The sequence below is a fragment of the Bufo gargarizans genome, chromosome 6 (genome assembly GCF_014858855.1).
Source record: "Bufo gargarizans isolate SCDJY-AF-19 chromosome 6, ASM1485885v1, whole genome shotgun sequence".
Taxonomy (NCBI): Eukaryota; Metazoa; Chordata; class Amphibia; order Anura; family Bufonidae; genus Bufo; species Bufo gargarizans.
The window spans coordinates 113,928,109-113,940,943 of NC_058085.1; the positions used below are offsets into that span (position 1 = coordinate 113,928,109).

Sequence of the window (12,835 nt, forward strand, 5' to 3'; positions counted from 1 at the left end):
CAGTGTTAAAATACCACTTCTATGTCTCCTTGAGAAAACACTTAGGGTGATGATGGAAGAGGAGGTGGCCCAGGAGGAGGAGGAAGAGGGGTCATTTTTAGCACTTTCAGGCCAGTCTCTTAGAAGTGACTCAGAGGGAGGTTTTTTGCAACAGCAGAGGCCAGGTACAAATGTGGCCAGCCAGGGCCCACTACTGGAGGACGAGGATGAGGAGGAGGTGGAGGAGGATGAGGATGAAGCATGTTCACAGCGGGGTGGCACCCAACGCAGCTCGGGCCCATCACTGGTGCGTGACTGGGGGGGGAAACGCAGGACGATGACGATACGCCTCCCACAGAGGACAGCTTGTCCTTACCTCTGGGCAGCCTGGCACACATGAGCGACTACATGCTGCAGTGCCTGCGCAACGACAGCAGAGTTGCCCACATTTTAACGTATGCGGACTACTGGGTTGCCACCCTGCTGGATCCCCGGTACAAAGACAATGTGCCCACCTTACTTCCTGCACTGGTGCGTGATAGGAAGATGCGCGAGTACAAGCGCACGTTGGTAGACGCGCTACTGAGAGCATTCACAAATGTCACAGGGGAACAAGTGGAAGCCCAAGGCGAAAGCAGAGGAGGAGCAAGAGGTCGCCAACGCAGCTGTGTCACGGCCAGATCCTCTGAGGGCAGGGTTAGCATGGCAGAGATATGGAAAAGTTTTGTCACCACGCCACAGCTATCTGCACCACCACCTGATACGGAACATGTTAGCAGGAGGCAACATTTCACTAACATGGTGGAACAGTACGTGTGCACACCCCTCCACGTACTGACTGATGGTTCGGTCCCATTCAACTTCTGGGTCTCCAAATTGTCCACGTGGCCAGAGCTAGCCTTTTATGCCTTGGAGGTGCTGGCCTGCCCGGCGGCCAGCGTTTTGTCTGAACGTGTATTCAGCACGGCAGGGGGCGTCATTACAGACAAACGCAGCCCCCTGTCTACCACCAATGTGGACAAGCTGATGTTCATAAAAATGAACCAAGCATGGATCCCACAGGACCTGTCCATCCCTTGTGCAGATTAGACATTTATGGCTACCTCCCCTTAACCATATATTGTACTCCAGGGCACTTCCTCATTCAATCCTTTTTTTATTTTCATTTTACCATTATATTGCGGGGCAACCCAAAGTTGAGTGAACCTCTCCTCTGTCTGGGTGCCGGGGCCTAAAAATATCTGACAGTGGCCTGTTCCAGTGGTGGGTGACATGAAGCCTGATTCTCTGCTATGGGACCTCTCTCCTCTGTCTGGGTGCCGGGGCCTAAATATCTGACAATGGCCTGTTCTAGTGGTGGGTGACGTGAAGCCTGATTCTCTGCTATGACATGAAGCCTGATTCTCTGCTATGGGACCTCTCTCCTCTGTCTGGGTGCCGGGGCCTAAATATCTGACAATGGCCTGTTCTAGTGGTGGGTGACGTGAAGCCTGATTCTCTGCTATGACATGAAGTCTGATTCTCTGCAATGGGACCTCTCTCCTCTGTCTGGGTGTCGGGGCCTAAATATCTGACAGTGGCCTGTTCCAGTGTTGGGTGATGTGAAGCCTGATTCTCTGCTATGACACGAAGCCTGATTCTCTGCTATGACACGAAGCCTGATTCTCTGCTATGACACGAAGCCTGATTCTCTGCTATGACACGAAGCCTGATTCTCTGCTATGACACGAAGCCTGATTCTCTGCTATGACACGAAGCCTGATTCTCTGCTATGACACGAAGCCTGATTCTCTGCTATGACACGAAGCCTGATTCTCTGCTATGACACGAAGCCTGATTCTCTGCTATGACACGAAGCCTGATTCTCTGCTATGACACGAAGCCTGATTCTCTGCTATGACACGAAGCCTGATTCTCTGCTATGACACGAAGCCTGATTCTCTGCTATGACACGAAGCCTGATTCTCTGCAATGACAAGAAACCTGATTCTCTGCTATGACACGAAGCCTGATTCTCTGCTATGACACGAAGCCTGATTCTCTGCTATGACACGAAGCCTGATTCTCTGCTATGGGACCTCTCTCCTCTGTCTGGGTGCCGGGGCCTAAATATCTGACAATGGCCTGTTTCAGTGGTGGGTGACGTGAAGCCTGATTCTCTGCTATGACATGAAGCCTGATTCTCTGCTATGACATGAAGCCTGATTCTCTGCTATGACATGAAGCCTGATTCTCTGCAATGGGACCTCTCTCCTCTGTCTGGGTGCCGGGGCCTAAATATCTGACAATGGCCTGTTCCAGTGGTGGGTGACGTGAAGCCCGATTCTCTGCTATGACTTGAAGCCTGATTCTCTGCTATGACATGAAGCATGATTCTCTGCTATGGGACCTCTCTCCTCTGTCTGGGTGCTGGGGCCTAAATATCTAACAAAGGCCTTTTCCAGTGGTGGGTGACGTGAAGCCTGATTCTCTGCTATGACATGAAGCCTGATTCTCTGCAACGGGACCTCTCTCCTCTGTGTGGGTGCCGGGGACTAAATATCTGACAGTGGCCTGTTCCAGTGTTGGGTGATGTGAAGCCTGATTCTCTGCTATGACACGAAGCCTGATTCTCTGCTATGACACGAAGCCTGATTCTCTGCTATGACACGAAGCCTGATTCTCTGCTATGACACGAAGCCTGATTCTCTGCTATGACATGAAGCCCGATTCTCTGCTATGACATGAAGCCTGATTCTCTGCTATGACATGAAGCCTGAATCTCTGCTATGACATGAAGCCTGAATCTCTGCTATGACATGAAGCCTGAATCTCTGCTATGACATGAAGCCTGATTCTCTGCTATGGGACCTCTCTCCTCTGTCTGGGTGCCGGGGCCTAAATATCTGACAATGGCCTGTTCTAGTGGTGGGTGACGTGAAGCCTGATTCTCTGCTATGACATGAAGCCTGATTCTCTGCTATGGGACCTCTCTCCTCTGTCTGGGTGCCGGGGCCTAAATATCTGACAATGGCCTGTTCTAGTGGTGGGTGACGTGAAGCCTGATTCTCTGCTATGACATGAAGCCTGATTCTCTGCTATGGGACCTCTCTCCTCTGTCTGGGTGCCGGGGCCTAAATATCTGACAATGGCCTGTTCTAGTGGTGGGTGACGTGAAGCCTGATTCTCTGCTATGACATGAAGTCTGATTCTCTGCAATGGGACCTCTCTCCTCTGTCTGGGTGTCGGGGCCTAAATATCTGACAGTGGCCTGTTCCAGTGTTGGGTGATGTGAAGCCTGATTCTCTGCTATGACGTGAAGCCTGATTCTCTGCTATGACACGAAGCCTGATTCTCTGCTATGACACGAAGCCTGATTCTCTGCTATGACACGAAGCCTGATTCTCTGCTATGACACGAAGCCTGATTCTCTGCTATGACACGAAGCCTGATTCTCTGCTATGACACGAAGCCTGATTCTCTGCTATGACACGAAGCCTGATTCTCTGCTATGACACGAAGCCTGATTCTCTGCTATGACACGAAGCCTGATTCTCTGCTATGACACGAAGCCTGATTCTCTGCTATGACACGAAGCCTGATTCTCTGCTATGACACGAAGCCTGATTCTCTGCTATGACACGAAGCCTGATTCTCTGCTATGACACGAAGCCTGATTCTCTGCTATGACACGAAGCCTGATTCTCTGCTATGACACGAAGCCTGATTCTCTGCTATGACACGAAGCCTGATTCTCTGCTATGACACGAAGCCTGATTCTCTGCTATGACACGAAGCCTGATTCTCTGCTATGACATGAAGCCTGATTCTCTGCTATGACATGAAGCCTGAATCTCTGCTATGACATGAAGCCTGAATCTCTGCTATGGGACCTCTCTCCTCTGTCTGTGTGCCGGGGCCTAAAAATATCTGACAGTGGCCTGTTCCAGTGGTGGGTGACATTAAGCCTGATTCTCTGCTATGGGACCTCTCTCCTCTGTCTGGGTGCCGGGGCCTAAATATCTGACAATGGCCTGTTCCAGTGGTGGGTGACGTGAAGCCTGATTCTCTGCTATGACATGAAGCCTGATTCTCTGCAATGGGACCTCTCTCCTCTGTCTGGGTGTACCGGGGCCTAAATATCTGACAGTGGCCTGTTCCAGTGTTGGGTGACGTGAAGCCTGATTCTCTGCCATGAGACCTTTCTCCAATTGATATTGGTTAATTTTAATTTTTTTTATTTTTATTCATTTCCCTATCCGCATTTGTTTGCAGGGGATTTACCTACATTTTGCAGCCCTCTAGCCCTTTGCTGGGCTATTTTACAGCCTTTTTAGTGCCGAAAAGTTCGGGTGCCCATTGACTTCAATGGGGTTCGGGTTCGGGGCGAAGTTCGGATCCCGAACCCGAACATTTCCGGGAAGTTCGGCCGAACTTCTCGAACCCGAACATCCAGGTGTTCGCTCAACTCTAGAGGTAGAGAGTCCTCTATGTTTGAATGTGGATATGGACCGTTTTGCAGAATTTGGGAGCTAACTAGTCCATTCCCAGAGCCAATATTTAGCATTCATTGCCCCACAAAAAGTGAGCCCCCACACAGCTTGATACACCTATTTACAAAAAGTTATAGAGGTCAAAATATGGCAGTGAAATAATAAAACTGATTTTTTCCAAGTGTTTTATTATTTCAAAACGCAAGAAAAACTATACATATAAGGTATCGCTGGATTCATACTAACCTGTAGAATGAAGGTAACTGGTCAGTTTTATCGAACGTCATAAATAAAAAACCCGTAAAACTGTGGCGGAATTCCTTTTATTTCTAATTTCACCCAATTTGGAATTTTTTTTCTTCTTTTCCATTTCATCATATGTAATATTAAATGGTGGCGTTGGAAAGTATAACTTGTCCAGCAAAAAACAAGGCCTCATACGGCTATGTGAACTGAAAAATATAAAAGTTATGGCTGTGGGAAGGCAGGGAGCACAACTCCAAAAAAAAAATTGGCGTGGAAGGGGTTAAAGCTATTACATGTACTCAATCTAACAAAAAACTGTATAAATACAGTATAATGCTTAAAAAATGAATATATAATATATATATACACCGAACTGAATTTTCCATATATCTATATAGTTCCTGCCACGGCCCCACACACCACACCCTCCAATGTGCAATTCGTGTATCTTCCTCAGAGAGGAATCTGCTTTTAATATTTTTTTCTTTTCAATAAATATATTATTTCTTGCAATAAATAGTAGTGTTTATGATTGGTTTTTTTTGTTGACTTAGGTTAAATGACGCCCTGTGTAAGCAGTCTTTTTGCCCCCCACACACACACACACACACCACAACCATTATAGGGAATAAAATACAATAAATGAATAGCATCAAATTTAAAATGTTATGCAATTTTATGGAGAAAAGAATGCACAGCCAATGCTTCAGGGGATATTCTCATCTGGGACATTTATGACCTATGAATAGGATAGAATAAATGTCTGACAGGTGCTGGTCCGGGTCCCATCTCTGGGAGATCCTCTGCTATCTCAAGAACAGGGCCCCTAAGTGATTCGAGAGCAAGGCACACATATTCGGCTACTCCTCCATTCACTGCTATGTGACTCCTGAAAATAGTGGAGCGCTGGCTCAGTATTTTCTGTAGTCCAACAGCAGAGAGAACACAGTGCATGCATAGTGTGCTATATACGATACAGTAGTAATGGTGCCATACCAGGCCCTTTACACAAACAGCACCAGAACCAAGCTCATTACATAAATATAGCACCAGAACCAAGCTCTGTACATACATACAGCACCAGAACCAAGCTCATTACATAAATACAGAACCAGAACCAAGCTCATTACATACATACAGCACCAGAACTAAGCTCATTACATACATACAGCACCAGAACCAAGCGCCTTACATACATACAGCACCAGAACTAAGCTCATTACATAAATACAGCTCCAGAACCAAGCTCATTACATAAATATAGCACCAGAACCAAGCTCTGTACATACATACAGCACCAGAACCAAGCTCATTACATAAATACAGCTCCAGAACCAAGCTCATTACATACATACAGTACCAGAACTAAGCTTATTACATACATACAGCACCAGAACTAAGCTCATTACATACTGTGGGGATCCGCTCTGGTAGGCAGTGGTAGCGAGTGCAGTATAGAGGCAACACAGAATGGTCTTGGTGTAAAACACGATGCTTTGTTTATTCACACGGTGCATACAAGTGAAAGACGGTGCAGTTCATAGGGAGGGTGGTCACACACAACAGCAAAATAATAATTCAAACACAGCAAGTCCCTGCTGCCGGCTACTTGAGGCCTGTTTCAGTCACATAAAGCAAAGTCTATTTAAAGCCAGGAGTAATGTCACCTTTTTCTCCTTGGTGAAGTAAGTCCATGGGTCTTGCTTCTAGCCACAGGACACGGATCCCTCCTGGGTTCAGCTGCAGGATCCTGCACAGTCCTCCACAGGCCTCAGCACACAGCCCAGCTCACCTCCACTTCTCACTCTCACAGCCAGAGAACACAGAAGCTTCACATTGCACACCACACCCTTGTTGCTGGTCAGGTTTTTAACCCTTCCCTGCAAAACCTGGCCTGGACCGTGGGGAGACAGGCACCCGCCCGCATATCTGCCTGCTCCCAATAAGAGCCGGCCCGGATCCGCTGTGTTAACAGCATAACCGCTGCAATATGCACTTTTCTGGCTCTTACTCCACCGGTGCCAGGACCCCCGGTGGCACGTACCTGCCGTCTATTACCACCCCAGGTACTCTCCTACAATACATACATACAGCACCGACACCAAGACCAATACATACATACAGCACCAGAACCAAACACGGTACACTAGCTTACAGTTTGTCCTGAACAGGTGTAACTAAAGTTATGCTGGGAGTTGCTGTTTCACAAAAGAGAATGCTACCACACCCATCATCATGCTGTAGGTCACGGATCAGCTACCTTCGACTCTAGCTGTTGTGAAACTACAACTCCCAGCATAGACACACAGCTTTTCTCTCATAGAAGTAAAAGGAGGATTCTGGGAGTTGAGGTTTCAAAACATTTAGATTAGCAGAGGTTGTTGATCCCTGTTAGAAACATAGAAACATAGAATGTGTCTGCCCAATATACTGAATACTATGAATAGCCCCTTGCCCTATCTTATATGAAGGATGGCCTTATGCCTATCCCATGCATGCTTAAACTCCTTCACTGTATTTGCAGCTACCACTTCTGCAGGAAGGCTATTCCATGCATCCACTACTCTCTCAGTAAAGTAATACTTTCTGATATTACTTTTAAACCTTTGCCCCTCTAATTTAAAACGATGTCCTCTTGTAGCAGTTTTTCTTCTTGTAAATATTCTCTCCTCTTTTACCTTGTTGATTCCCTTTATGTATTTAAAGGGAGTCTGTCACCACATTTGAGTTTATTAGACTGATCAAATAGCGTTATATGTGCCACCGAGAACTTAAAAACTGTATCTTTGTTGTATCTAATGGAGTTTTCTTTCAGCCAAAAATGAACTTTTATGATTCTGTAAATGCGCCCTCTCAAGTGCCCAGGGCGGCATCTCAATCGTTCGAGCCCCAGGCAGCACCTCCTCAACGGCTCATAACCCCGCCCTCCGTGTGCCTCTGCCCGCCCATTTACTCTCCTCCTCTCTTCTTTTTCCTCTGCACCCGCTACGAATTTGACCGCTCAGCCGCAGTGGAAAAGGAGAGAGCAGGAGAGTAAACGGGCGGGCAGAGGCACACGGAGGGCGGGGTTATGAGCCATTAAGGAGGTGCTACCTGGGGCTCGGACGATTGAGATGCCGCCCTGGGCACTTAAGAGGGCGCATTTAAAGAATCTTAAAAGTTCATTTTTGGGTGAAAGAAAACTCCATTAGATACAACAAAGGTACCGTTTTTAAGTTCTCGGTGGCACATATAACGCTATTTGATCAGTCTAATATGCTCAAATGTGGTGACAGACTCCCTTTAAAAGTTTCTATCATATCCCCTCTGTCTCGTCTTTCTTCCAAGCTATACACGTTAAGGTCCTTTAATCTTTCCTGGTAAGTTTTATCCTGCAATCCATGTACCAGTTTAGTAGCTCTTCTGTGAACTCTCTCCAAAGTATCAATATCCTTCTGGAGATATGGTCTCCAGTACTGAGCACAATACTCCAAATGAGGTCTCACTAGTGCTCTGTAGAGCGGCATGAGCACCTCCCTCTTTCTACTGGTAATGCCTCTCCCTATAAACCCAAGCATTCTGCTAGCATTTCCTGCTGCTCTATGACATCGTCTGCCTACCTTTAAGTCTTCTGAAATAATGATCCCTAAATCCCTTTCCTCAGATACTGAGGTTAGGACTGTATCACTGATTTTATATTCTGCTCTTGGGTTTTTACGTCCCAGGTGCATTATCTTGCACTTATCAACATTAAATTTCAGTTTCCAGATTTTTGACCATTCCTCTAGTTTTCCTAAATCCTTTTCCATTTGGTGTATCCTTCCAGGAACATTAACCCTGTTACCAATTTCTGTGTGATCAGCAAAGACACCTTACCATCGAGGCCTGTTGTAGATGATAAAAGTGACTACAGACACCGTCAGTAGCAGAATAAACATTTACATTTACATTTAGTGATTTACAGGTGACATCTCCTCCAGAGTTCTTCTCTTTCCCTTTCCTTCCATTAGATTCAGACAACCATAGTTGGCTTCTCCAGGCCACAACTCATCTGCAGAATTTGCCACCCAGATGTCTTCAGCTTCTCACTTTTCTAACACATTATTAACTGACACCAACTCTTTTCAGTGATACATGCTGTGCTCTGAATGTAATAACAGCATACACTGTGCTCTTGAATACAATCATGTCACGTACTATGCCCTCTGAAAATAATGCACCCCAAACACAGTGCCCCTATAGATAATGCCACATGCTCTGTGCCCCCACACTATGCCACATGTCCTGTTCCCACATACTGTGCCACATGCTCTATGCCCCCATACTGTGCCACATGCTTTGTGCTCCTGTGATCTGCCCCTCCTTATATAGTGATATATGCTCTGTGCCACCTTATAGAGTAATACATACTCTGTGCACCCTTATAGAGTGATGTATGCTCTGTGCCCCCTATTTAGTTATACATGCTCTGTGCCCCCTATATAGTGATACATGCTCTGTGCCCCCTTATAGAGTGAGACATGATCTGTACCCCATGTTCTGTGCCTCCTTTTATAATGAGACCTGCTCGGTGCCCCCTTATGTAGTGATACATGCTCTGTATTCCCATGCTCTGTGCCCCCTTATACAGTGATATACAGTCAGGTCCATAAATATTGGGACATCTCCACAATTCTAACATTTTTGGCTCTATACACCACCACAATGGATTTGAAATTAAACAAACAAGATGTGCTTTGACTGTCAGCTTTAATTTGAGGGTATTTACATCCAAATCAGGTGAACGGTGTAGGAATTACAACAGTTTCCATATGGGCCTCCCACTTGTTAAGGGACCAAAAGTAATGTGACAGAATAATAATCCTAAATCAAACTTTCACTTTTTAATACTTGTTTGCAAATCCTTTGCAGTCAATTACAGCCTGAAGTCTGGAACGCATAGACATCACCAGACGCTGGGTTTCATCCCCGGTGATGCTCTGCCAGGCCTCTACTGCAACTGTCTTCAGTTCCTGCTTATTCTTGGGACACTTTCCCTTCAGTTTTGTCTTCAGAAAGTGAAATGCATGCTCAATCGGATTCAGGTCAGGTGATTGACTTGGCCATTGCATAACATTCCACTTCTTTCCCTTAAAAAACTCTTTGGTTGCTCTTGCAGTATGCTTTGGGTCATTGTCCATCTGCACTGTGAAGTGCCGTCCAATGAGTTCTGAAGCATTTGGCTGAATATGAGCAGATAATATTGCCCGAAACACTTCAGAATTGAGCTCTGCGATTGGCCAGCACTACAGCATAGGAGAAGGAGACGCCCAGCAGAACAAGGGAAGTCTCCTCCTACTATAACCAAGTCCCCGAACATACCGGAGGACATAACGGGAGAACGGTGCGGCGCCCAGGGATAATAGTAAGTGCAGTGAGATCCCTGGGAGGCGCTGTATATGTCATGATACTTAGTTCACAATGTTTGGACCGATGAAAGGTCCTCTTTAAATAAGTGTTTATGACCTCTAAGTGAATTAGAGATAAGGGTTATTAGATGAAGTAAAAGTAAAAAGTAGGATTCACCCTGCTAGAAAAACAGTTAACCCTTTGTGGAAAAAAAATAAAAAATTTCTCTGAAGATATACATAGCCATTAATGTCTGCATTAGTGCCCCCCAGTATTAATAATGCCCTCTTTGGCCCCCATTGTGCTTGGGAGGGCAGGTCCTTTCCTGATACATACAGTGAGGAGTAAGTGTCCCAATGCATTAAAGTGGATAAGGTTTTTCGTGTTTTTTTTTTAACCCATGAAAGACATTTTATACCTGTTTTTAATGGCCATTAGACGGGAGGACTACTGTCTAAACAGCCGTTAAAAAACAGTCCCATTGATTGATTTGTTTTCCGTACTGCATAACGGTAACCATACTAATTTGTTATGCATGCCCATAGACTTATATAATCACCGATCAAAACGGAATGCCTCTTAAAGGCTTCCGTTTTTCATTCCGTCTTAAAAATTCTGTTATATTCCGTTATAACGGAACCTATAACGGAATACCCTAACACAAGTGCGAACCCATCCTAACTTAGTAATATCTTAGTAACTAGACTCCTATGGGCCCAATGCAATCTTTAGACCAGGCCTCAATCATTATGCCCAAAATATTTGTTGTCTTCATCCTCCACAAGCTCTCCAGGCAGTGCTTGAGAAAAGCATTACCTGGAGAGCCCATGGAGAGTGAAGATGGCATGTAACTTTGATGCACCTTGGGCCCCCATCTGATATTGACCACATTCCTTGCAACCGTGAGCATCCGTATATAGGGGTTAGAAGGTGAAACCAGGGAAACGCCAGAATAACGCCCTTAGGATTTGGTTATTAGTCAAACCGGTCACTTGGCCCAATGGCCCAGTGGTTCTACATCTGCCACTGTCTCCTACCTGTTTGTCCAGGATTATTCCTGTTCTTTTTGGTTGGTACTTGTTTAAAAAAGTATCCATATGGCTTTCTTTGTTGTTTGTATTCTCTACAAACACTGCAGATTACGCTCTTCTGATATGTTCAGCAGATTATGCAGTAATGAGACAACTTGTGGATGCTCTATATCAAAGTGGTTGTAAACCATAAGTAACAATGTAATATATCTTCTATTTTTGTTTCTGGTACAGCGTCCATGCAGGCTAACCATTGAGGATGCTGCTCCTGACTGATCCATGATAGTGTAGTCTTATCTGTGTTCTTTCTTCATCTCTCTAGGCTGTAAGTGAAAATAAAATTAAAACGATGGGGGCGTTACATATTATGATTGCTAATTTGGAGAGTAAAGTGAAAAGACTGAAAGACGAGTGCAAGGTAACTACAATTAATCTAGAAGTTTTTAGATTTACACAGTTTTCCATGAATGATTAAATATATTTGTCAGATGGGGCTTGGATTTATATATGTGCTAAATAGTTTTTCTGAGACTTTTATACTGATGATCTATCCTCAGGATAGGTCATTAGTATCTGATCGGTGGGGGTCTGACACCTGGGACCCCGACGATCAGTGGTTTTAGAAGGCATCAGTGCCGCAGTAGCACCGCGGCCTTCTCAGAGCTTAGCCTATGTCAGTGGGGATGAACCTATGGCACGGGTGCCAGAGCGGGCACTCGGGGCCCTCTCTGTAGGCACCTGCACCCTGGAAAAAGTTTATGGTGTACCCATATGCCTTAGACTTTTCCTGCCATTCATCAGCGCAGAGCGGGCTATGAACAGCACAGGCAGTGCACTGAATGTAGGCAGGATATTATAGCTAAATGATAAAGTACATGGAAGATATACGATATTGGACTGTAGTATTCAGGTTAAATTGCCGTGTTGGCACTTTACGATAAATATGTGGGTTTTGGGTTACAGTTTGGGCACTTAGTCTGTAAAAGGTTCATCATCACTGGCCTGGGCCATGTGACGTCATGTTCATCATGGGGGGGCAGTGTCTAAGAGTTTTAATCTGTCACTAGCTGCAAGCTTGTTATACAGGAATACAAGTACAAGTACACCGCAGTATCTGACAGTGTCATAAAGATAGATAGGTTGTGTGCACCATCCACACTGCAAGCTGATAGATGTGCTAGCAAAACAAAGCAGTAGCAGTGACGTGGTCTTTTAATCATTAGTATACTGTCCTCATACACGTTAACACGGTGTGTCATCTGACATGTAGCTAAACCTTCTCTGTCTTGATAAGAAGAGAAAACTGTACTGCTTTAACTTTCTCTTTATTGATAGTAGATTGACAGGAAAGGTGAAACTACAGAATAAAACAGTAGTATTTTAGAACTTAAATATCCAAGGTACATAGCATAAGACACAGAATAATCTGCTATACATACAGTACATGAGCTATCAGATACAAGAAACATACAATAAACTTCACTAAATGTCACATAGATAGTGCCCTTACCGACTATGCTTGAAAACAGGCTGAATAACAGATGATGGAGCAGTAAAACCAGTGAGAGTGTGTGGCTCCTGAGACATAAGACGGTGGCTGCTTGCTATCCCAGCACAATACTAGAAACAACCAGGAACTACCCACAATGCCCTGGGACTCCCATAATGCATAGGAAAAACAGTCTGGATAAAATACATGAACTAATCAATAGATGGTGATGTTACCATACAAAATAATGC

The 12,835-nt window shown here is 45.1% G+C and overlaps 1 protein-coding gene across 2 annotated transcripts in view; it reads left to right on the top strand.

The window, feature by feature from the left end:
• The window catches only part of LOC122940930 (calcium-binding and coiled-coil domain-containing protein 2-like), a 127,729-nt gene that overhangs the window by 90,055 nt on the left and 24,839 nt on the right, over positions 1–12,835 (top strand). Inside the window, exon 8 of one of the 2 annotated variants that reach the window (XM_044297863.1) lies at positions 11,418–11,513. The exons of the other annotated variant lie outside the window; for it this stretch is intronic. Within the exon in view, the coding sequence (XP_044153798.1) occupies positions 11,418–11,513 (96 nt within the window). The remainder of the gene's footprint in view (positions 1–11,417; positions 11,514–12,835) is intronic. 2 annotated transcript variants of the gene reach the window in all.